We start from the raw sequence: 20,810 nt of genomic DNA, 5'->3' as shown, positions 1-20,810 counted from the left end.
GGAAGAGATATGGGGATATATGTATATGTATAGCTGATTTACTTTTTTATAAAGCAGAAACTAACACACTATTGTAAAGCAATTATACTCCAATAAAGATGTTAAAAAAAAAGTGCACTCTTCTGGCAATGCTGTTTACCAGTTCTATTAGGTGAATCCATTGGGCATCTCAGTGGATGATCTCTAAAACTGTTAAAGAATTCTTTTTTAAGTTAAAATCATGTCTTTGTTACAAATACCAAATGAATACGTATCAAAGATCTTATTTCATTCGTTAATTAATGAGAGAACCAGAAAGATGTTACAACTGGTTAACAGGAGAATTCAAAGAACACAAATATGTAGGCATAGAGAGTGCTGAAATGAATTTACAAATAAATGCAACACTTGGTGATTACCTGCAAGGCAGTCCATTGTACTTCCATGGTACAAAAGGATCATTTGGACAAACACTATTTACATTACTCTCAATTTTTTACAACTTAGATTTGTAAAATAGCTAAAAGACTAAACAGTGTAGATAATTCAAAATGGTCCACTACACAAGACACCTGATAATAATTTTGTCCATTTCAAAGTCTTTCACAATTTTTCCTGACATGAAAGGAATACAATAATGCATGGATGTTTACAGAATAAAATAAAATTTCTGTTCAAGATGTCCATGTGCTTAATGTGCTTTTTTATTCTTGTTTATTTGTTCCTACTCATATGGATGCCACGTAGCAGGATTTTTTAGAAGGTTATGTTATCTTTAATAATAAATGTTTGACTTTCTCAAAATTTTAATTGAAAAAACCGAGAAGTTTTTATATCACTATTATAGTTGTTAATGTAGGGATTGAGTTATTAGGATGCCAGTTGTTTTTTCCTAGCATTAACCTTTTAGTACTGTGGACTGATTTTGTATGCATGTGTAGTAAGACTGTAGTAATCACTATTTGGGCCAATAAGTATACATTCTTATATGTTTTTCACAAAGATTGCTATTATTATCAATAAAATAAGTAGGAAGCTGTATTAAACTACGTAGACCTTTTTCAAATCTGGGAGATAGTATGCATTGTGCTTTAACAACATGAGCTTTCGCATCAGATAGTTTCTGTTCTGCTAGATTCTACATGATCTGGTTCTAGGCCCTTCCCTTACCATCTCTCTCCCTCTCCCTGTTGCTCACTAAGTTTACATCCAGCTTTTTCTTGGCTCTGAGCACATGCTGTTCCCACTACCTAAAAGCTCTTAACCCCACTCTTTACCTGGCTAACTTCTGTTTATTTTTTCTATTCCAGTTTCAGTGTCTCTTTATCACAGAAAGACTTCACTAATCTTCTCCTCCAATCTAAATTTTTCTCATAGCTATTCTCTCTCATAACACCTTGTTCTTTTCCTTTATAGCACTTACCACAATTTACAATTATATACTTATTCATGTGTTTGATTTCTATATACGTAGACTATAACGTCCATGAGACAAGGGTCACATCTGTTAGTTTATGATTTATCCAACATCCGACACAGTTTGGCACATAGTATACACTGTATGAATATTTGTTAAATATGTTTTATGAAAAAATACAATGCATCATCCAACTAAGTTCACAAGACAGATACAAAAAACCAAAATATATTTAGCAATCCCCATTATTATGTACAAGGAATTTTCCATGAGATAGACAAATAATCAGCATATTCTCTCCCTATAGTAAGCAAACGTATTAAGCAGCTATAGTAATAATGATAGTATTGATAGATAGCTTTAAATGCTAATTATGTAGCAGACACTATTCTAAGTGTTTTAGACACATACACCATCAGAAATTGATATTGGAATGCAGGTATCAGCAAGGTTATACCTTTTTATTTTCCTGGAAGACAAACTTATATGGAATAATATAATAAAGAACTCCGATTACTACCATTGAGAACAACAAAAATCCCAAATGATTTTAGTAAGTATAAACAGTTGTTGTTAAGAAACAAACTCATATGAATATTTAAATTTTTATGTTTATTTTAAAAGATCTGTTATAGTCAAGCCTCATAAGTTCTCTGTCTAGGCAAAATCATAAAGTGTGGCTTTTCTTTATAAATATAAATCATAAATTCTTATGGATTTTTAATACCATTGACTTTAATCTAAATCCAGGCCTTCATATTTATTCTTGTTTAATTTCATTTTGCTGCATTTAACTGATCAGTCTACCCCAAGGAGACCTTTTTTAAATCTATATCATACATTTGGTATTTTACCTGTCTTTTCTAGTGCTGTCACCTTCAAATATGTTAATCAGGTCATTCAAGTCACTGATGGAACATTTTTTTAGGATAGGCTATTTCACATACTACCAGAAACTCTACTGGTTAAGTGCTTAACTAGCCAATATATGTTTCTCTTCTAGCCCATCAAAACGCACTTTGTCTATGTTGTTCCAAGAACTTTTTAAATTCTCATCAAATATATGACTTGTCAGATACCTTAGTGAACTCAGGATACTCTGGTTTGATACTTTTGTTCTTTAGTAAAATTTTTATAACACTTAATTATAACACTTTAATTGGTGTTGTGATCAGTATTAGAAGCTCTGGGAAGACACCTGCTTTTTTTTTTTTTTTCTGAAAGAACCCATTTAGGCATTCATATGTAATCTATTTTTATTATTAGTTCAGATCCTATATTGCACAATTGGATGTACAGTAGGATTTTTAAGAGATTGCAACCTACCTTAAAGGTCTCTAAATGGAGACGTTACCAGGAAAGGGATCATATGATAGAGCTAACCATCAGGCTGACAAAGACTGCAAAAGCCTTACAATGGGGACTGGCAAATTGTTGCCGTGGAAGCCATACTCCTTCATACATGGCTGTTTTGGGAGACTCACTTCAATTATTATAAATTTGCTCACTAGCTACCCAAAATTAAATCCAAATAACAGATCTTCTGTTGTATTAGTCTTGCAACTTTTCTGTAAGCTTAAATATTTTTTCAAAACAAACCAAAAAAAAAGTGGTAAAAATAGTGATTCAAAGAGGAAATGTATGCCCACTAAAGAATTTCTCTAGCATCAAAATACAAAGTTGTATGTTTATTGGTATTCTTACTGGTGTTTCAAAAGACAGAGTTTATAAAGGGAAATGATACTTTGACTATGTATTCTAATTTTGATAATATAATTCTCCATTTCTTCTTTTAGAAGTGTTTGCCCAATCAGTCTAAGTAGCTTTCGGACAGAATAACTACATAACTAGAAAGAATCAGCACAGTTCCTAAGAAAATATGTATTCCAATTACAATTTCCCTTACAAGGAAAATTCTGTTGTTTAATAATTCACAGTTGAAATTACAGTGCATATTCTCAGAGGGTTTGAGATCAATTAAAATAAATTGTCTTCCCTATCTTCTCAGTTGCATAAGATAATAGGAATACAGATTAGTGCTCTAAAAGTAGGAATGCTATTTCTTTTGGAAGTTATTTGGCATTTCTCCTTCTTATTTGTGCTAACTTACCCACTACAAATTCTGCTTGCTCTAGAACCTCACTACTTAGCAAGCCTTTCATTCATCTCTTATTGACTCCTTTATATACATTAATGAATTGAAGTTTTCAGACTTTTACCTTTTTTCATCTCCTCATTTCCCCTATTCTCTCCTCTTGCTTGTTATATTAAAATAAAGATCACCAAGGCTAAACAACTATCCTTTTTGCTTAAACTATTTTTCTGAGTTAATACTTTGTTCCATTCTTTCTATCTCAAAGAGAGCTTGTAAGTCTCAAAGTTGGTGGCTGCTTCTGCTTCTTTATTATCAAAGAATAAATTATTGTCAACTGTGTACAAGACATTATGCTCATTTTTTTTTACTTCTCTCAGGCTCTTGAGTACATTGATCACTTCTTAATTTTTGAAACAATCCCTCCCATAGTTTTCATCACTAAAAATTTTTTATTGTACAATAATACATGAGTACATTCTTTTTATTAAAAAATAAACATGGATAAGGTTAACATCCACTTGAACCTCCCTCTCATCTCATTCTCATTTGCTTTCACACACCCCCCAGAAGTAAATACTTTTCAATAAATTAGAGGGGTATCCTTTAAAACTATTATCCTTTTCTGTACAAGTGTAGTAAATAAAATCCTAACAGTTTGTATGTGGTGTGTGTGTGTGTGTGTGTGTGTGTATGTGTATTTAATTAAGAGAGGGAGAGAGAAACTTGACAAGCTGCTTCTAAAATTTATACAAAATGGAAATGCAAAGGGCCAAAAATAACCAAGATACTCTTGAATAAGAAAAAGAACAGAGTGAGAAGATCTGCTCTATAAATACCAAGACTTAAAATGGTATAAAGTGCATTATTGATACAAGAATTAACACTTAGATCAATAGAACAGAATAGAAGCCTAAAAAATGCCAACACATGGACACTTGGTATATGACAGAGTTTGTACTACAGATTAGTGAAGTTCTTTTTTTCAATAAATGATGCTGGGACAACAGGCAGTCCTTATGAAAAAATGAAATTGATTCTCATATTCCATGCAGTATCCAAAAAAAAGTTCGAAGTTTTTAGATACCTAAATATGACAGACAAAACTATAAAGCTTTCACAGATTTATATAGGACAAAATTTTCATTGTGCTGGATTAGGGAAAGATTTCTTTTTAAATATATAATTGAAGTAAAAGTCACATAAAATTCAACGTTTAGGTGTACAATTCGGTGGCTTTTAGTACATTTACAATATTGTGCAAGCATCACCTCTAATTCCAGAATATTTCATCACCCCTCAAAAAATACCACACCCAGTAAGTAGTCACTCCCCATACCCCCACCTCCCATCCCCTATCAACCACTAATTTGCTTACTGGTTATGTATTTGCCTACTCTGGACATTAAATATGAGTGGAATCATACAATATGTGGCTTTTTTTGTCTAGCTTCTTTCACTTCACATCATGTTTTCAGGGTTCATCTATGTTGTAGCAGGCATCAGTACTCAATTTTATGGCTGTAAAATGTTCCATTGTATAGATGTAAAGCCTTTTGTTTAGCCACTGATCAGCTGATAGACATTTAGGTTGTTTCCACTTTTAGATTATTAAAATAATGCTGCTATCAACATCTGTGTACAAGCGTTTGTTTGAACACCAGTTTTTTATTCTCTTGGATATACACCTAGGATAGAACCGTTGAGTCATATGATAATTCTGTGTTTAACTTTGTGAGGAACCGCCAAATTGTTTTCCACAGAGCTGCACCATTTTACATACCTAACAGAAATGTATGAGGTTTCCAGTTTCTCTACATACTCAATAACATTTGTTGTTTTCCTTTTTTAAAAAAATTACAGCTATTGAGTGAGTGTGAAGTATCTCATTGTGGTTTTGATTTGCATTTCCCTTAATGACTGATGATAATGAACATCTTTTCATGTTGTTTGTTGACCATTTGTATATCTTCAGAGAAATGTCTATTCAAGTCTTTTGCCTCATTTCTTAAAATGAGGTTTTTTGTTGTTTTTTCTTTTTTAAATGGGTCATCTTTTGTTGTTCTGTTGTAAGTATTCTTTATATATTCTGGATACTTAACCGTTATCAGATATATGATTTGCAAATATTTTCTCCCATTCTATTGGTTGTCTTTTCAACCTTGATAATCCTGTGATGTACAAAGGTTTTTAAATTTGATGAAGTCCAGTTTGTCTAAATTTTCTTTTGTTCCTTATGCTTTTGGTATCATATCTAAGAATCAATTACCAAATCCAAGGTAAAGAATATTTATTCCTCTGTTTTCTTCTGAGAATTTTATAATTTTTAGCTTTTACATTTAGGTCGTTGATCCATTTTGAGATAATTTTTGTATATCATGTGAGGAAAGGGTAGAACTTCATTTTTTAAATGTGGATATCCAGTTGTTCTGGCACAATTTGTTGAAAAGATTATTCTTTCCTATTGTCTTGGCACCTTTGTCAAAAATTACTTAACCATAAAAGTATAAGAGGGTTTCTTTCTGGACTTTCAATTCTATTCCATTGACCTATATGTCTGTCCTTATGGCAGTATTACACTGTTTTGATTACTGCACCTTTGAAGTAAGTTTTGAAATTGGAAAGTGTAAGTTTTCCAACTCTGTTTTTCAAGATTGTTTTGGCTATGTGGAGTCCACTGAGATTCCATATGAATTTTAGGATGGGCTTTTCTATTTCTGCAAAAAAATCTATTAGAATTTTTTTTCCAGTTTTCATGATTTTTTTAATTTATTTTTTTATTGGGGTATAGTTGCTTTACAATGTTGTGTTAGTTTGTTGGAATTTGATAGAGATTGTATTGAATCTGTAATTCCCTCTGGGTAGTATTGCTACCTTAATATATGTCTTTCCATTTATTTATGTCTTCTTTTTTTTAAATAAATTTATTTTATTTTTGGCTGTGGTTGGTCTTCATTACTGTGTGTGGGCTTTCTCTAGTTGTGAGCGGGGGCTACTCTTCATTGTGGTGCATGGGCTTCTCATTGCAGTGGCTTCTCTTGTTGCGGAGCACGAGCTCTAGGCAAGCGGGCTTCAGTAGTTGTGGCACGTAGGCTCAGTAGTTGTGGCTTGAAGGATCTAGAGCACAGGCTCAGTAGTTTTGGCACATGGGCTTAGTTGCTCTGTGGCATGTGGGATCTTCCCGGACCAGGGCTTGAACCTGTCTCCCCTGCATTGACAGGCTGATTCTTAACCACTGCACCACCAGAGAAGCCCTATTTATGTCTTTTTATGTTTGGTAATATTCAATGTATAAAGTCTTGTACCTCCTTGGTTAAATTTATTTCTTAATATTTTATTGTTTTTGATTCTGTTGTAAATGGAAATGCTTTCTTAATTTTCTTTTTTAAAATTTTCAGTGTTAGTGTATACAAATACAACTGATTTTGGTGTGTTCCTCATATGTCCTGCAATTCTGCTGAATTTATTAGTTCAAATATTTCTTTCTGTGGATAAAAAAATAGTGTCATCTGTGAATAGAAATTGTTTTACTTCTTCCCTTTCATTTCGGATGCCTTTTATTTCTTTTTCCTGCCTAATTTCCCTAGCTAGAACTTCTAGTACATTGTTAAAAAGAAGTGGTGAGTGCAGACATCCTTGATCCTGATCTTAAAGTAAGCTTTCAGTCTTTCATTAAGTAGAATGTTAGCTGTGGGGTTTTCATAGATGCCCTTTATCAGGTTGGGAAAGTTGTCTTCTATTCCTAGTTTTCTGAGTGTTTTTGTCTTCTATTCCTAGTTTTCTGAGTGTTTTTGTCATGAAAAGTTGTTCTATTTTGTCAAATGCTTTTTCTACATCATTTGGATTCTGGGATCATGTGGATTTTTTCTTCATTCTATTAATGCATTGTATTACACATTGATTATTATGTTGAACCACCCTTACATTCATGGTATAAATCCCACTTGGTCATAGTATATAATCCTTTTAATATGCTATTGGATTAAGTTTTATAGTACTTTATTTAGGATGTTTGCCAAACATCTATATTCATAAAGGGTATTGGTTTGTAATTTTCTTTTCCTGTGTCATCTTAATTTGTCTTTGGTATCAGGGTGATACTGGCCCCATAAAATAAGTTTAGGAAGCCTTCCCTTCCATTTTCTGGAAGAGTCTGTGAAGAATTTATTATTTAGAATTATTTAATTCTTCTTTAAACATTTGACAGAATTATTTGATGAAGCCATCTGGTTCTGAGCTTTTCCTTGTTGGAAGCTTTTTTCTGATTACTGATTCAGTCTTTTTACTTGTTATTTGTCTATCCCAGATTTTCTATTTCTTCTTGAATCAGTTTTGATAGTTTTTGTGTTTCTAAGAACTTGTCTGTTTCCTCTAGGTTACCTAATTTGTTGGCATATAATTGTTCATGGCATTCCCCTTACAATCTTTTTTATTTCTGTGAGATCAATAATAATGTTCCCACTTCATTAGTGATTTTAGTAATTTGAGTTTTATCTTTTTTTCTCTTGGTCAGTCTAGCTAAAAGTTGGCCAATGCTGTTGATATTTTCAAAGAACCAGTTTGGGTTTTGTTGATCCTTTCAGTGTTTCTCTATTCTCTATATCATTTATCTACACTGGAATCTTTATTACTCCTTCCTCCCCATTTTTGGGAGGTTAGTTTGCTTTTCTTATACATTTTCTTCTGAGCATTCCTGTTACTATATCCCATAAGTTTTGGTATGTTGTGTTTTTCATTTTCATTCATATCAAAGTATTTTATAATTTCTATTGTGATTTTTTTCCTTGACTCATTGGTTGTTTAAGAATGTGTCTAATTTCCACATATTTGTAAATTTCTCAGTTTATTTCTATATTGATTTCTACTTTTTTTCCATTATGGTCGGAGAAGAAACATTGTATGACTTCAGTATTTTAGTGAGACTTATTTTGTGGCCTGACATTTGGTCTATCCTGTAGAATGTTCCATGTTCACTTGAGAAAAATGTGTATTCTGATGTTATCAGGTAGATTGTTTTCTGTATGGTTACTAGGTCTAATTGGTTTATACTCTTGTTCAAATCTTCTGTTTTACTTGTTGATCTTCTGACTAGCTATTCTAGCCATTATTGAAAGTGTTGAGAGCATTGAAGTCTGCCGATTTTATTGTTAAAAAATATTTTTCTCTCTTTAATACTGTTGGGTTTTGTTTTATATATTTTGGGGCTCTGGGTAAGTGTTTATAACTGTTTTGTTTTCTGATGCATTGACCCTTTTGTCATTATCTGAGGTCTTTGTCTCTTTGAACAGTTTTTGCCATACAGTCCATTTCATCTAATATTATTATAGCTATTCCAGCTCTCTTTCAATTACTGTTTGCATGGAATATTTTTTTCAACTTTTTCACTTTCAACCAATATGTGTCTTTGGATCTAAAGTATACACTTGGATCATGGGTTTTGTTTTTTTTTTTTTTTTGAAAGGGATTTAATCTATTCTGCCAGTCTTTGCCTTTTAATTGAGTAGTTTAGTCCACTTACATTTAATGTAATTACAGATAAGGTAAGATTTCTTCCAGTTCACTGTTTGTTTTCAGTGTCTTTTGTTGTTGTTCTTGTTCCTCATTTCCTCCATTACTTCCTTCTTTTTTGATTAATAGATATTTTCTAGTATACCATTTTGTTTTTCCTCTCATTTCTTTTACCAAATATTTTTTAGTTATTTTCTTAGAGATTGCTGTGAAGGTTATAGTTAACATTTTAATTTATCACAATCTAGTCTTAATTAATACCAGGTTAGTTTAAATATTATGCAAAAACTTTTCACTATCTCCCTCACTTATATTGTTATTTTAACAAATTATATATGTATACATTGTGTGCCCATCAATACAGATTTATAATTATTCTTTTATGCAGTTTTCTTTTTAAATTATATAGGAAAAGTACAAATTCATGACCCAAAATATACATTAATAGTAACTTTTATATTTACCTATGTGGAGTACCAGTGTTGTTTATTTCTTTACATGATGAATTCCAAATTACTGTCTAGTGTCCTTTCATTTCAGCCTAAAGGACTCCCTTTAGCATTTCTTGTCAGGCAGCTCTTCTAGCATTGAACTCTCTCAGTTTTCATTTATCTGAGAATGTATTGATTTCTCCTTCATTCTTGAAGTGTAGTTTTACCAGACAGAAAAATTTTGGTTGACAGATTATTTTTCTTTCAGCATTTGGAGTATGTCTTCCCACTGCCAACCAACCCTTTTGCTTTCTGTTGAAAAATCAGCTACAATTCTTATTGAGGATCCCTTGATTTGCTTTTTTCTTGCTGCTTTCAGGATTCTCTCCTTTCACTTTCAATAGTTTGATTATATATCTAGGTGTAGATCTCTGAGTTTATCCATCTTGGGGTTGTTGAGTTTCTTGGATGTGTAGATTCATGTATTTCATCTAATTTGAAAGTTTTCAGGCATTGTTTCTTCAAATATTTTTTCTGCCTCTTTCTCTCTTCATGGGATTCCCATTATGCATATCTTGGTACATTTATTGTTGTCCCACAGGTTTCTTAAACCCTGTTCATTTTTCTTTATTCTTTATTTATTTCTGCTCCTCAGTTCATTGATTCTTTCTTCTGCTTGCTCAAAACTTGTACTGAATGCTTGTAGTGAATTTTTTATTTTAGTTATACTTTTCAATTTTAGAATTTCTATTTTTTTCTTTTTATGATTTCTACCTCTTTATTGATATTCCCTATTGGTGGTACATCATTATCATGCTTTCTTTAGTGCTTTTCCATGGTTGCCTTTAGCTTTTTGAATATATTTTAATTAGTTAATTTAAAAACTTTTTCTAGTCAGCCCAGTGTCAGGACTTTCTCAAGAACAGTTTCTATTTCTTCTTTTTATTTTTTTACTATACATGGGTCATACTTTCTTGTTTCTTTGCATACCATATAATTTTTTTGTTGAAAACTGGGCCCTTTGAATATTACTAGTAGCAACTCTGGAAATCAAATTCTCTCCCCTCGCCAGGGTATGTTATTGCTGCTTGTTATAATTGTTGTTGTTTGTTTGTTCATTAACTTTTCTGAACTACTTTTTTTTAAACATTTTTATTGGAGTATAATTGCTTTACAATGGTGTGTCATTTTCTGCTTTATAACAAAGTAAATCAGTTATACATATACATATGTCCCCATATCTCTTCCCTTTTGCATCTGCCTCCCTCCCACCCTTCCTATGCCACCCCTCTAGGTGGTCACAAAGCACCGAGCGGAACTCCCTGTGCTGTGCGGCTGCTTCCCACTAGCTATCTGTTTTACATTTGGTAGTGTATATATGTCCATGCCACTCTCTCACTTTGTCCCAGCTTACCCTACCCGCTCCCCGTATCCTCAAGTCCATTCTCTAGTAGGTCTGCATCTTTATTCCCATCTTGCCCCTAGGTTCTTCTGACCATTTTCTTGTTTTTTTTTTATTCCATATATATGTGTTAGCATACAGTATTTGTTTTTCTCTTTCTGACTGACTTCACTCTGTATGACAGGCTCTAGGTCCATCCACCTCACTACAAATATCTGAACTACTTTTGTCAAGTCTGTTCTTCTTTGTTGTGTGTGGCCACTGAAGTCTCTGTTCCATTAGCTTCGTGGTCAGCTAGTGATTTGACATAATTTCCTTAAATGCCTGGAAAATATATATATACAGTAAAAGAAAATCTCCCATTCTTTGCAGAGGAGCTCTTTTTATATATTGGAGCATGCCTTCAACACTCAACCAGGCAGTTTACTACTCTGCCTAATCTTCACTTCCTAGTTGTGCAAAATCTTTAGTTCAGCAAGAGGTGAAAGATTAGGTGAAGTCTTCTAATGATGTGCATTGCCTTAGGCATAATCATGACCTCCTGGAACTCAGGAATATCTGGGAGCTTTTCAAAGCTCTTATGCCTGAAAGCATCTCATTACATGGCTTTCCTCCCAGGTTCTTAAGTTAATCTGTTATTCATTCCACCTGTTATCCACTGCCCAGACAGCAGTGGCTAATATATTTGACTTTAAATATTTGGATTGGGCTTCCCTGTTGGCGCAATGGTTGAGAATCCGCCTGCCGATGCAGGGGATGCGGGTTCGTGCCCTGGTCCGGGAAGATCCCACATGCCGCAGAGCAGCTGGGCCTGTGAGCCATGGCCGCTGAGCCTGTGATCCACAACAGGAGAGGCCACAACAGTGAGAGGCCCGCATACCACACACACAAACACACATGCACACACACAGAAATTGACTTGAATAAAGTAATTTTTTAAATTAATTAATTAATTAATTGGATAACCTCCCCTCCAGTTAGTTGCCTGAGCCATGGGAGTGTTCCAAGATAGGGAAAATAAAAGAAAGCCCTTTGAGGGTATCCTTCAGGGAGCTACCAGACATACTGAAACAACCACAACCCTTGAGAATAAGGTTTGTTTCCCTTCAGTACTCAGAACCTTTACCAGACATGTGGGCTTGTCTTCAAGGCAATCACTGAGCTATGTAGTAGGGGATCAACTGGGGGGTTTTGTGGGTTTTTTTGATTAAGCACTCACCTGGCTGCTGTAAACTTGATTAGTTTCTAGATTTCTGATAAAGTTGATTCTGACAGATTTTGTTAGTTTATTCACTTCTTTAGTAGAGGAGTGGACTATTGACATTACCTACTCTACCTTTCTACTGATGTCACTCAGAAAGGATTCCTTTTAAGACACAAAAACCACTAACTATAAAGGAAAATATTGATAGAGCTAACTAAATTAAAATTAAAATATTCTGTTCATCACAATACATGATAAGGTAAGAAGGCAAGCTACATAGTAGGAATAGATATTTACACCATATAAAACTGATAAAGGACTTGTTATCCAGAATAGATACAGAAATGTAACAATTCAATTTAAAAAAAAAACTTAATAAGGGGAAAATAGGGCAAATTGAATAGGGACTTTACAAAAGAGAACATCTAAATAGCTGATAAACATATGAAAAGGTATTTACTCTTATTAACAAGGACGGGAAAAGAAATTAAAACCACATTAAGGGTACTTCCCTGGCGGCCCAGTGGTTAACACTTCACCTTCCAATGCAGGGGATGTGGGTTCGATCCCTGGCTGGGGGAGCTAAGATCCCACATGCCTCACAGCCAAAAAAAATCAAAACAAAACAGAAGCAATCTTGTAAAAAATTCAATAAAGACTTTTAAAAAACACACACATTAAGATATTTTTAGTATCCCATTTGAAAAAGAATTAATAATACTGCCAGTACTAGGTAGAGCTAAGTTGTGGAGTAAGAGGAATTGTCACCATTTTCTTTTGATAGACATATAAATTGGCTTAACCAATTTGGGAATTTGTAAAAGAAAGTATTCACACCCTACAACCAGCAATTCTGTTTCTGAGTATATATATCCTAGAATTAATGCATGTGGGAATTATGGTACATGAACAAGAATTGTTCATAATATCTCCAAAGAGGAAACATTACAAACACTATACAACAGAGTTGTCCATATTCACTGCATCCTTTTCCTTACCTCCAGCTTTTTTCTTTACCACTTAAATTGAGGTATCTATCTTCACCAAATAATAGCTTTCTTTTAGGTTACTAATGACTACCTCTATCTTGTTCTTTAATGTCTGTTTCTTTCTCCTTTTTCTGTCTTGCTGTATTCTTTCCATATGGTCTTTGTCTTTCAGATCTCATCTATTTCTGTAGCTTCCACAATCATATCTCTGCAAATAATTTCTAAGTCTCTGTAGCATAACTTTCTTTTTTGAGATGGGTGAAATTTTATATCCACACTATGTTACATAATGAAATTGGAAATTTATGGTTGCCAGTATTAACTGGATTCTCAATGATGGTTGATATTTCCTTTACCAATGCCTTAGTTATCCTCCATGCTTCAGTCATCAGTGCATTTTTCCAGATTTTTATGACTCCCCTAGAGTTATCTTTCCCACTTTTACTTCCCCTTTTCCTCATCAGATAGATCTTCATTCCTAGCACCAAAGAAGAGAATATTAGTGAATGTCTCTTTTATTCCCACCAATTACCCTGGTTTGTCATCCCCACTTGCTTCCTCAACTCATTTCTATTCTTTTTACTTTACTTGTATCTTCTTTAATTGCTAGATCTAATGGCATTTTTTCAACTCTCATCTTACTCCTGTTCTCCCCAATAGTTGATATTTTGTAACATCTCCTGAAAGTTTCTTCTCTTTCCTTATGTTCGCTCTGTCTTAATATTCCTCTTTTGTCTCTAACAGTTTCTTAAAGATAGGAAGACCAAATAATTTATCTTCCAAACTGAAACACTTCTGAAAGTGAGAAGATGTGTTATTTAATAATTAAGTCAAGATAATAGATATAAACGCAGATTATTCAAGGAAAACAATGTTGTATCATCATACCATTTACAGTTTTTTTTTTTCCTAATTCCTTTTCTTCTGTTAACCCCTTAATATGGATATCACCTAGAATTTTCAACTGTCATCTTTTGTTCTTTTATGTGCCCTCCTTGGGTGATCTGAAATATTTGCATGACTGAAACTACCACCTTCAGTGATAATTCCCAAAGTATATATCCAATTCTAACTTTTTCCTGAGCTCCAGACTCATATTTCCAATGGTTCATTCTGTATTTCCAGACTAGTAACCCAAAAGTATGTACCTCACAATTTAAAGTTACCTTCTCCCTCAAATATCCTACTCTTTTGTTTATTGGGGGTGTGAAGATAGTGTGTGTGTATGTGTTTGTGTGTGTAAGTCTGGAAATACATATCACACATGTATACTACTTTGTGCAGATGCTTCATTAGGTACTGGATGTACAATAGTAGCAAAAACACAGTTCCATCATCATGACAATGCATTCTGGTGTGGGAGATAGACATTGATCAAACTAGCATACATATAAATGTAGTATAAGTATGGGTAATTTCTGTGAAAGAAACGTGGTATTATGTGAAATATAATAGGGGCATTTGACCTTTTTCTTTCCAATACATGGCCTTTTATATTAGACATAAGTGGCAACATATAGCTCTTCTAAATTAGACTACTTCCATTTCTTTAAAATATTTATTGCAATTCACTATTCAAATATACTAGCAAATGGAGCTATTTTTCTTCTCAGAATTCCCATTGCTTTTCATTCCTAGTTATGGGGTTATTGTTTATAAATCACATAAATTGTTAAGCCCTGAAATGGTGGCAGTACCTTTGGTATTGAGTATGTAGTTATGGAAACTAAATAAAAGAGCATTTATGAAAGTAATATGTCCTTTTTGAGAAAGAGATGGTGTGTAAGATACAGAGTACCTTTCTAGTCACAAAATCTGGCTGCTGTTTTCTTCTTTTCAGATAGTAAGTAATATTTGTTGATTGAATGATAATTGCTTGAAAGTAGTCAAGTTCTCATTTTGAGATTAGAAGATCTACACTCACTAGGACTAGCCCAGAACATGAACTAAATTATGCATAGCCCTGAATAATAAATTTTATAATCAATGTAAATATTAATAATTTTTAAATAATCCACATTATTTGTCCTTACATTTATATGTTTTTACAGTAGTAATATTCAGTTACATCAGTCTTTACCCTATTGATAGGTATAATAACTAGCAATCGCCAATATTTATTAAGTATTAACTATTTGTAAGTGTTCTATAATTTATATACATTATCTTATTTAACCCCCAGCAATAATCTGGTGAGGTAAATGCTATAATTATCTACATTTTTTAGATAAAGGAAATGGCAAATTAAAAAAATATATCCATCAGTATCCCAGCAAAGTCACAGCATACTTAAATGGATAATTGAAGAGTATAATAAAGGACTATGATATTTACAAAAGCTTGGGCAGATTTTAGGGAAAGCAACAAAACATGATGCAGCACCCTGGGACTAGTAATAGTAGGAATCATTAATACCCCTAGTCCTAATGGGGCAAGGGTGGGAGCTGCTATTGGAATCCAGAAAAGAGCCGAAAGCAAGGGTCATCTGATGGGGGCTGTGATCTTAGCCAACCTACCGTGACCTGGTAGAGAAGGAGCCAGGGGAATAAATGTCAGACCTTACTCTCCTAAAACTCTTCAGTTTCCTGACAGTGGCTCCTATTAGCTGAGCCCAGCTAGAAACCAGAGAGCACAAAATAGCTTATTGATTCTATCTGTACAGGTTAGCTTCAAGCAGAGAGAGTGAAGAAGGGTGGAGAATGAATCTGAAAGGGAAATGGAAAATATCTAGGAATTAAATAACTATTAAGTGGCAGAGCCAGTATATGAATGCCAAACACTTTACTTCTCACTGCAGTTCTATACTGCCTCATAAAAAAATTGATGAAATATTATTTGGCCAAGGAAAATATTTTAAATATGAAGGTTTCTACGCTATCCCAAATTGTTGGATGCATTCATACCTAACAGTACGTGAAACAAAATATCTGAGAGCTCAGTAGCAAAGAATGCCCCCCCCAAATGTTTGATGTGGGTATTGATTTTACATGTTGTTGGTGTTTTCAGCATGTTAAATCATACTTGTTCCTCTTGTCCAGATTCCAGACTCCATCATTTCTCGTGGCGTTCAGGTGCTTCCACGAGACACAGCTTCCCTCAGCACTACTCCTTCAGAATCTCCTCGTGCTCAGGCTACATCTCGCCTTTCTACAGCTTCCTGCCCAACACCAAAAGTAAGTACAGTTCCTTGGCACCTTAAACCTGCTCTGCTATGTGAATCTGGGAAAACTAACCAACCAATATTTCCCTCCGCTTGTCAAGATTGGATTGCATGCAAGATAATATGATGAAAAATTAATGGGCTATAACATAGTTACCACCTAATGTTTCACAGATTGTCGTATTAGGCCAACAATAGAGCAATAGAAATTTCATTCAAAATGCCTGCTACCTCACAGCTATAGGTATTACTTTTTGTAGCACCTGTTTCTTTGTTGTAGACTTATTATTTTTTAGCATACTTATTAGTATAGATGTGAAGTTATTTATTTATGCAGAGGATGAATGTGTTTCTGGCCAATAAACAGTAAGATTGACAAAATAAAATAATATCACCAAAGGGATTTTTTTTTTAACTTGTCCAGGTGGGGGTAGCTCCCTGCTCTAGTATCATTCCAAATTTTTTCAAACATATTCAACTTGGAATGTTGCTGCCTAATATTTGGAAACAAATCTAAATTGATTAGAAAGAAAGTTTTAATGCCAACCTTTGGGGGAGGGAGGAAGTGTCTTAGTATTTATTTTTTATAATTTTTCCCAAGTACTCAATCATGTAAGGGGGTGGGGGGAGGATTAGACATTTATTTGCTACCTGACATCTTCATGTATGTGAAAAATTGAGTAGCAAACCTAATTATGACTGTGATGCTTTTTCCTGGAATATCTCTTTCCTGGCAAAGTTAGTCATTTGTGCTTTCAAGTTTTCTATGGGATGGATCCACTATTGGCATCAAAAGCTTAACAGTAACATTCCTTCTTATTTAATAGGATATGATGTTAAATATCAGGCTATACAGTAAATTTATTTCAGGGCTCTCTAGGTAATTTTTCAAACTGTGGCTTTTTTACTGTCATAAGATTTAAGGACTTATATAGCTATCTTCCTCACTTCCAGCTTTTCTATGAGTTTTATGAATATTATTGAATTTAACTAGAAGTAATCTCAAGCAATTCTTGATATGTGTAGTGCAGTTGTTTTTACATTCCATGGTACAACCTTTTCAGCAAAGTCTTCAGAGTGTTAACTGTTGTATATCATTGTTTTTAGACTTGTGTCAAAAATAGCTGATATTAATTTTATAGTTTAAAAAACTTGAGGTCCTAAATCTTCAATAAAGAAAAACTATAAAAACATTCTAGATATAAAATGTATGTTATACATTTATACTTGGGGTGCCAGTCAGCTACATCTTCAACTGAATGAAAACATGGAGTTCAAGACATAAATTGGGTAGAAGAATCTCATCCATATCTTATAAATTTTTAAAACAAAATAATTTATTTGACTTCATTAAATTCCAACAGTGTAAGTTGTACTCATTTATAAAGTCTAGGAGATAATTAAAGCTAAATGTTAAGTCCAGTATAAAAGTTTACTCATTCACCAAATATTAAGACCTTAATAATGGGAATACAGAATTATCTAAGACAGTATTTTTTTTCTTAGTGATATACTGTGTACATAAATATTTTAAGCTAAGTTTATTTATACATAGTAGTTCTTGAGCCTTTTTAAAACTCTGCAATTACGTCTTAATTACAAAGAGAATATTAAATACATTTTTAAAAATCACGCCAAATTTCTACATTAAGTTAATTTGCTTATTGCAAAATTTTAGGAAAGGAAGTGGCTTGTCTTGATATTTTTTCCATAGTTAAAACTTAGCTGTTCACATTGACAGTAAATTCAAATAAAATAGAATATTTGAATATCTTTTTTTCAGGAATTTTTTTCTGTAAATTTGTCTAGGAATAAGATTCTGTTTCTTTTAAATAATTTTTACCAACACCAGAATGTAATCTCAAAGATAAAATTATTGCTTTGTTGTAATTTTAAAATTAAACTTTTACGGTTGAATCAGAATAGTAATATAATAGAAAAATTAGTTTGAATACTTATTTTTTAAAAAGAAGTAAAGATAATCAAATTAATCCTCCTATGACAAGTCTCAAATTATAAGACTGCTTAATTGAATGGAAACTAGATGCTTTTATATGTACTTTTATATCAGTGGCAGATATAATCTCTGCCCTCATGGAGTTTACAGTTTAGTCAATGGTATATTGAAATAAATAGGTATTTTTTAAATAAATGTATTTAAAATAACTGTTTAAATTATAATAAATATACTTTTACAGTAAATTAATAATGATACATTGAAATTCATGGTAAGAAGAAGTAAAAAACTGTAGTGATAGAAAATAAAAGGAGAGAAACCTCACTTAGATGGGATGATCAGAGAAGGCCTCTCTAAGGAGTAACATTTCACCAGGGACATGAAAGATGAATAAAACAAAACAAAAGCTTTTTTGCCAGATGGAGGTTTTGAGAATTATATTCAGCAGAAATGACCACCTTACAGGCAGTATTCACCAATCAAGAACTCTCAGACTAAAACTTCATTAGTCTATAAATAACCTAATTCAGTGACTTCAAAATCCAACTTCAGATATCAGGTTTTTATTTTAAATAATGACTTTATTTTTTGCCTTTGCCTGCTGAGTCAAATTTCAAGGCTGTAGGTTTTAGCACATAAATCTGTTCTAGATGAATTCTTTATTTTAATTTTATAGCATAAAAATTTAGGGCAGAGAAGAAATCAAAAAGAAAGTCAGGTTTCTAATTTGAGATATGGGTAAATGATGTTATTAACTATACTAAGGAATAAAAGAGAAAAAGCAAAGGAGAGTTGTTAATACATTTTGGTTTTGAATGTTTTCAATCTAAGATATGTATAAGACATCCCAGGAATGATATCTAGCACAAAATTAGAACACAAGTTGAGTTTGACATTGTATTGTTACTGCATCTTGGATGGGATATTTCTAATTTAGTACATATTACTGTTAGCCAAACCCCATAGAAATCCCCCTTCCATGTTTCAGATTAGGCATGCAATCTGTCATGTGTAGAAATATATGTGCGAATATGTTTTCTTTACATCGGAAATACAATACAGTCTTAAAAGATCAGCACTAGAAAGAGCACTTGACTTGATAATAGAAGACCTGGATTCAAATGCTTCTCTACTTAATTAGTACACTGCATTAAGCAATTTGCTCAACTTCTCTGAGCTTTTTGTCTATGATGAAACTGGTAATCCTTGCCTCCCCAACAGGGTTATTCATCTATTAAATAAGTCTTTGCCTGGTTCTGGGAAAGCAATGGTGAACAAATAACATTGTTCTTGGCTTTACAAACAGATAAAACAGGCAACTATAAATTATAATAAAGTATAATAAGTGCTATGATTATCAGCAGGAGTACAGAATACTCTGGGGATAACCATCAGAAACACTTACCCTAGTCTTTGTGAAAACACAGAAGGGTTAAATAACCAAATTAGAATTAAAAACTAACAGTTCCGGGGCTTCCCTGGTGGCGCAGTGGTTGAGAATCCGCCTGCCGATGCAGGAGACACGGGTTCGTGCCCTGGTCCGGGAAGATCCCACATGCCGCGGAGCAACTAAGCCCGTGAGCCATGGCCGCTGAGCCTGTGCGTCCGGAGCCTGTGCTCCGCAACGGGAGAGGCCACAACAGTGAGAGGCCCGCATACCGCAAAAAAAAAAAAAAAAAACTAACAGTTCCAACCTTTCCCTCTTTAGCTTTTTATCATGGGGCAGCATTTAAGGTGAAAACTTTCTGTCCATTTGTATGTATGCATCTGTTCCTGTTAGGTCAACAACTATAATATTAAACATTATTTTGAATTCACATTTTTTATGCTCACTGCAATATAATATCCTAGATTGTGCCTTGATCCTTTAAGATTTTCCAGCTATAGTAAGAACACGAACTGTAAAACACACGAAGTTTCGATTTCCTTTTCAGTACACTCATCACAATCTAATAAGGACAACAAGGTGTTATCTTTTCTAAACAGTTCTTCATAGAATGGCATTGTCTCCAGCAAAAAAAATTTTTTTTTTTTGCTGAAATGACATAATATATTTCTGTATATGGGGAAAGTCGTTTCTCTTTCATATCAGATATTTTCTTTTAATGGAATCTGACTGAAATGACAAGTGATTTTCACTTCTCTTGCTTGAGAACACAGTGAAGTATATTTTAAGAACAAACTTGGGATTTTAGTCTTTCATTGCCCTAAGTAAAGTAGTGCCTAAGCCAAAAAGTCAAATAGCATGTAGATTCTATGAATGGGCAATATCTAGAGGATTCAAGTTCTAAAATGGTGATAGTCTCCCAAAAATGGTTTGCTAAAAGAATAATTCTGTGACAAACTGCATTTTAAAGTGAGCATGATCCACAACTTAAATGAGTTCTGATTTTCAATTATGAAAGGCAGTAGCACCTCTATTAGAATCAAGAGGCTTGTTGTAGAGAATAATGACCAGAACAAAAAAGAAAAAAAATTCCAAACTTCCAATCAATTCACCATTCCCTATAGATGTTATTAAAATAGAGAATTTTTTACAAAGACCAATTCAATTTTCCTTTTATTCCCTAAGCATCTGAAGTTTGACTAAAATAAATAAATAAATAAATGTAATCTCTTGTCACATATTCCCTTGTACCTCAAAGGTTAGAATAGAATTTTGTGCCCAGAC

The 20,810-nt window shown here is 33.3% G+C and overlaps 1 protein-coding gene across 13 annotated transcripts in view; it reads left to right on the top strand.

Moving 5' to 3' along the window:
- GPHN (gephyrin) overlaps positions 1-20,810 on the top strand; it is a 640,157-nt gene that overhangs the window by 376,095 nt on the left and 243,252 nt on the right. For all 13 annotated transcript variants that reach the window (XM_059059572.2, XM_059059574.2, XM_059059562.2 and 10 more), the window contains one exon: positions 16,061-16,195. In XM_059059572.2, the coding sequence (XP_058915555.1) occupies positions 16,061-16,195 (135 nt within the window). The remainder of the gene's footprint in view (positions 1-16,060; positions 16,196-20,810) is intronic.

The sequence above is a fragment of the Kogia breviceps genome, chromosome 3, assembly GCF_026419965.1.
Source record: "Kogia breviceps isolate mKogBre1 chromosome 3, mKogBre1 haplotype 1, whole genome shotgun sequence".
NCBI lineage: Eukaryota > Metazoa > Chordata > Mammalia > Artiodactyla > Physeteridae > Kogia > Kogia breviceps.
Note: the sequence above shows the minus strand (reverse complement) of the source record. Positions and strands in the feature narration are given on the sequence as shown.